Source organism: Penaeus monodon, chromosome 4 (genome assembly GCF_015228065.2).
Source record: "Penaeus monodon isolate SGIC_2016 chromosome 4, NSTDA_Pmon_1, whole genome shotgun sequence".
Classification (NCBI taxonomy): domain Eukaryota; kingdom Metazoa; phylum Arthropoda; class Malacostraca; order Decapoda; family Penaeidae; genus Penaeus; species Penaeus monodon.
In genome coordinates, this window is record NC_051389.1 from 38,865,067 (window position 1) to 38,870,066 (window position 5,000).

Sequence of the window (5,000 nt, forward strand, 5' to 3'; positions counted from 1 at the left end):
GGGGGGGGCAACAGACTGATAGCGGAATGAGTAAACAGCATTGGCAGAAGTAAAGAAATTAAACATGGATAAAAAAGGAGAAGAGGAAGAGCGAATAGCAATATATAGAAAGAAAAGATAGTATGAACATGGCAGAGAAATACGAAGGATAACGAAAGATAGACAAGGCGATAAAGAGTGGAATCCGGCAGGTAGAGGCTAAAGGACATAGCGGGAGCTGTTGGAATTTTAGGTCGAGATAAGCAAAGAAAACTAGAGAAACATCTGAAGTATTTGGGATATCGAGGGCAATTTATCCATTTAGAATAACATTCTAATAGATTCACCGAGGACGACATCTTCAGCGGGAATACAAAGCATCTTGAAAAGGAGGAAAGCCTGCCTGGGCTCCCCCCCCCCCCGCTGCCGAGCGTCGCGGGACAGGCCCAGGATGGTTCGCAGTCAGAACGAGGCTGCCGACGCTATTTCTGTAGCCTTTTGTGGCCGCGGAGGTTGTTTATTCTTTGCCTGTTTTGCTTGAGGATAATCGCAGTCACGAGCCAACTTACCTGAAGGAAATCGTGTTTGTTTGCTTTCACTCTAGGTAAACGTCAAGCATCCCATAACTCCTGTCGATTCTCCTCGCCATGACGAGAGGCTAATATTTTTGGCGGCGTTGCAAACACATCAAAGCCGTGTAGCGGGGACTTGGCCGAGCTCCAAGACATTTTTGTTTGTTTTGTTTTGCTTTTAGCCGTGGGATGTATAACGGTACTAATGCCGTAGGGATGCATCATCCCCCACGTGTCGGCTTCTTCAAGCACACTTTATGAAGATAGAAAACTCGGCTTTTGATGGAGGGCCGAGCGGAGAGGGAAAGATGAAGAGCTCTCTGGGGATATCTACGGGATTCTCACGTAAGGTTTCATTAGTGTTCGTATCTCCAGAAATAAAATCTAGGGCATTTAGCACAGGTCATTTGCACACGCAGACGTATTCGCAATCAAACTGCTCTAGATATATTTTAACAAGTTTACTAGTACGGAGAGACGCGTGCAAATATAATGCGTGCCGGGACCCCTCTTTAGTCTCGCAGTAAAAGACTTCTAATCAAAAGTCATCAATCAACGTAAATCAACCTTCACGAGACGCACATTGCCAGATGTCACCAGCAGTCATATTCAAGACCCTCCAACAATCTTTATGATCTTGGGGGAGCGATTTATCTCGTCCTTTTTCGGCGCGAGATTCGCGAAGTCGACACGATAATTAGGCGATGAAAGCCGAGTCTCAGAAGCAGAAAATGAGTACATGCAAGGCTGTTCGTGTGCGATGATTACGTATGAAGGCTTTAGTACTCTTTACAGAGGAGCTGTATTCATTTCTGATTTTTTTTCTTTATTTACTTGGATTGGCATATGCAAATGAAAAATAAATCAATAGTATGAAATTTTGACACAACTGAACAAAGGTGGGATGGAACCAGTCAGTGTAAAGGCATTAGGAAGGCCCTTTCTTCGTTTTTCATTTCCTCCTCGTAAAAAAGTTTTTTTTCTTCTTATAGTGAATTAAAGTGATGCTTCCTAGAAAACATGAAGTGGACGTAGAGAACTGAAGAAAAAACAATTTCACAACATAATGAAAACTTCTTTCGGAAATACAGTTGGGTGAAAGACGAAAAAAGTGATAAAAGGAAGAAAGAAAAAGAGAAAAGCATTGGCAGAAACGCATTCAGATCGCCTCTGACGCGTCAGAAAAACAAATTCGCAACAAGATGCGCGAGGAAGGCGGGCAATGTGATAGCTGTGGTTACTACCTCAAGAATATAATCAAATTCCTCATCAGCCACATAGGCCTCGTCTCGCTGGTCATAGGCTACACCATCGTGGGAGCCTTCACCTTCGAGAGACTCGAGGCCGAGCATGAACTCCAAATCAAGAAGAACATGTCGTCCGTGAGACTCAAGGTAAGCAGCGGTGATTATGTTTGGTGTCGTTGTTCTGTCAGTGACATTAGTAACGGTGATAACAGTAGTCAGAACAAGCTTTGATATAAATCCTAATAAGGATTAATAGCGGTCATGATACAGATTCCACAGCAACGAAGGGAAGACTAAGGATATGAATATGGCGATGGCCCTTTGGCTTTACTGTTTCTTCAGTGCCTGAAGTAAAATACAGAAAAAGCCTTCGGCAAACTGGTGTTTCTTCTTGTCCTTCTTCTCGTTGCTTTTCATATACAGTAGAAAATTGCCCTTTACAGTAACTATGCCAATTATCATGGTTGTGAATATCCGGGATTATAAGATTAAATTGAAATGGATAAGTAGCGGTACCCAGTAAAACTAAGCCCCGACCCCGCCCCCGCCTCCTCCCGCAGGTGACGGACGACCTGTGGGTCATCACGGACGACATGAAGGTCCTGAACGAGAGCATGTGGGCGGCGTCGGTGCGAGAGCGGCTCAAGCTGTTCGAGCGTTCCCTCATCAGCGCCATCAAGAACGACGGCTGGGACGGCTCCGAGGACCTCAATACGCAGCAGTGGACCTTCGCCGGCGCGCTCTTCTACTCCATCATCCTCATCACCACCATCGGTAAGTACGTCGCCCTCGGACGTCCTTCGCCGGCGTCGAGGCTTCGTCCCTCGGTGTCTCCCCCGGGCACTGCCCTTCCTTTGCTGGCGTTCGGTTTCAGCTTCTCGTTTCTATTTTCAATACTATTATCATTACCATCGTCAGCATAGTCACCATCGGCACCATCATCACCAACGCTACCATAACCACCATCGCTAGCACCAGCACCACCTTTACCCTCTTCCTATACCCTTTTTTCTCGTTAATAAATTATCCAAAGCAACAAGCATCTGCATCTCTCCCATACCAATGCGTTTTAAAAGGAAGAATGAACTAAACAATAAACGCGAATATCTCCCCAACGCGGAAGTCCTTCTAACTGCAACACTTAAGCCTTGGCCTCTGAACTTGATCGATGGAGACTCGCTGGACTGAAGTAAAAAATCCTTGGCTAAATGAAAAATGTTAGTGCTAAGTCCTTAATGATAAAACTAACTGCAACAAAGCTTAGTTTCTTCTATTTCGAATTTAAGATGCTAAAAAGATTCCTAAACTCTTGAATGTTCCGAATTATAATTAACAGTAGATATGATGTTACCTCCTAGAGTCCGCAGACTCAGGAAAAGATAATCATTATTAAAGATACTGTGGTATTGTTATTACCGTTATCATTATTATTGCCATCACTGTCACGAATTGTTCTTATTAGTATTGTTATTATTATCATTAATTATTATTGTTATTATTGTTATTATCATTATCGTTATCATTATCATTAGCATTACAATTATCATTATCATTATTATTGTTTTATTATTATTATCATTATTATTATTATTACTATATCATTATATATCATCATTAATCATTTATCAATGTAGTATCAGCTTATATCATATCATCATAATATATGATTATATATAATATCATTATCACTTCATTATCCTATCATTATCATTGTCAATCACCACAATCATCATCATCATTACTGTTGTTGTTTACAGAATCGCTATGTGCACTATGTTTCACCCTTAACTACCCGTAATGTGAAAAGTGATTTGTTATACAATCGGTACAGAGCTTTGGCATATCTCGCAATAACGCTTCCACTATGTTTTCATCCCCAATCGTTAATCGTTGCGGCACCGTGAATTTTGACGCACACGATTTAATTTTTTTTTTCATTTCTAGACACATTTCGCAAGTTGCGGTGATAGATAGTTTTGTACGATCATCACCCACATATTTCCATCCTAAGTAATATATTCTAAAGGTTTTCATTCATCACGCAAGCACAGATATTTGCAATTTTGTCTTGAACTAAGAATTTCGCCTTAAAGTGTTTAACCTACATATTTGGCAAGTTAGCAGACGGTGATGGAGAACCTGAATTCATGTGTGGGTCTGCGCACTAGGTCAGACCTCGAGAGCGTAAATAAGGCAGGTATTGGGTTTAATATACAAGCACAAATTACTTATATTTTTATTGTCCTTGTCGACACTAATATTAGGATTTGTACCACAGTATATTTCGCGTGTGCATTTCCCGGGGTTCTTGAGTATCCCAGAACGCGGGCCTTGTCTCGACCGGGCGCGGTGACACACTCGACCGCTCGCTCACACTAATGTCAGATGCTTGCCAAACCCGAGGATGTGGTCCGTATGAACATTTATTTCTTTATTTACTCTGTCATGTTTATGTTATATAACTTAAACCCCTGACTGGGTCTGACATGCAATTATTAGAGTAAGAGGTGAAAGCGTTTAGTAATTTGGAGATAAAGAATGGATAAGGGTGGCAGATGATCAAAACCGAAATTCATGCATCTTGAACATAGGTGATGATGAATACAAACAAAAACAGTAACATGTACACGCAATAGTGAAAACTCTATTGAGGTAATGTTTCACTTTGCAGACGATGATATTCAAAGTCGGAACAGAAAAACGGCCTTTAGATGTTCAGCACGGGCTTGGTGAGACAGAAGGCCGCCACGGGGGTGTTGAGGCAGCTCTTCTTGTCAATGAAGTACTGCGACTGCGTGACCTGACCCTGCAGAGGGTCAAAGACATAGTGGGGGCTGTAAGTGGGCGTGTTCAGGTAGACGACGCGGGCCAGCGGGTGCTCCATGACCAGCTCGCCTTCGCCCTTGGCCTCGCCGGTCACCTGCGGAAGGTGGGTGCGGAAGAGGTTCTGGTCTGCCGGAACCACCAAGGGCTGGGCCAAGGGGCGCGGGTACGGCGTGCCGTAGAAGGGCGTGTTGAACCTTGCTAGAGGGAAGGGAACCACTGGACGCTGGAAGACGAGGCGACAGTAAGGATAGGTAACACGCTTAGTCCTTGTAGGAAATCAGTGTTGTGTATTCAGACAAATACCTGTCATACGTCTATATGGTTCGTTAATCTGATAGATACTTATAATACACATTACATGAAACTGCTCAAAAAC

The 5,000-nt window shown here is 43.0% G+C and overlaps 2 protein-coding genes across 3 annotated transcripts in view; one reads left to right on the top strand and one right to left on the bottom strand.

The window, feature by feature from the left end:
- The first annotated feature begins 1,298 nt into the window (after window positions 1-1,298).
- The window catches only part of LOC119572199, a 62,107-nt gene continuing 58,405 nt past the window's right edge, over window positions 1,299-5,000 (top strand). The window contains exons 1-2 of one of the 2 annotated variants that reach the window (XM_037919171.1): window positions 1,299-1,945; window positions 2,359-2,572. In XM_037919171.1, the coding sequence (XP_037775099.1) occupies window positions 1,754-1,945; window positions 2,359-2,572 (406 nt within the window). In that variant the 5' untranslated portion in view covers window positions 1,299-1,753. The remainder of the gene's footprint in view (window positions 1,946-2,358; window positions 2,573-5,000) is intronic. The other variant, XM_037919173.1, reaches the window with a different exon arrangement.
- The window catches only part of LOC119572201, a 2,360-nt gene continuing 1,380 nt past the window's right edge, over window positions 4,021-5,000 (bottom strand). Inside the window, exon 4 of the mRNA XM_037919176.1 lies at window positions 4,021-4,847. Within this exon, the coding sequence (XP_037775104.1) occupies window positions 4,506-4,847 (342 nt within the window). The 3' untranslated portion in view covers window positions 4,021-4,505. The remainder of the gene's footprint in view (window positions 4,848-5,000) is intronic.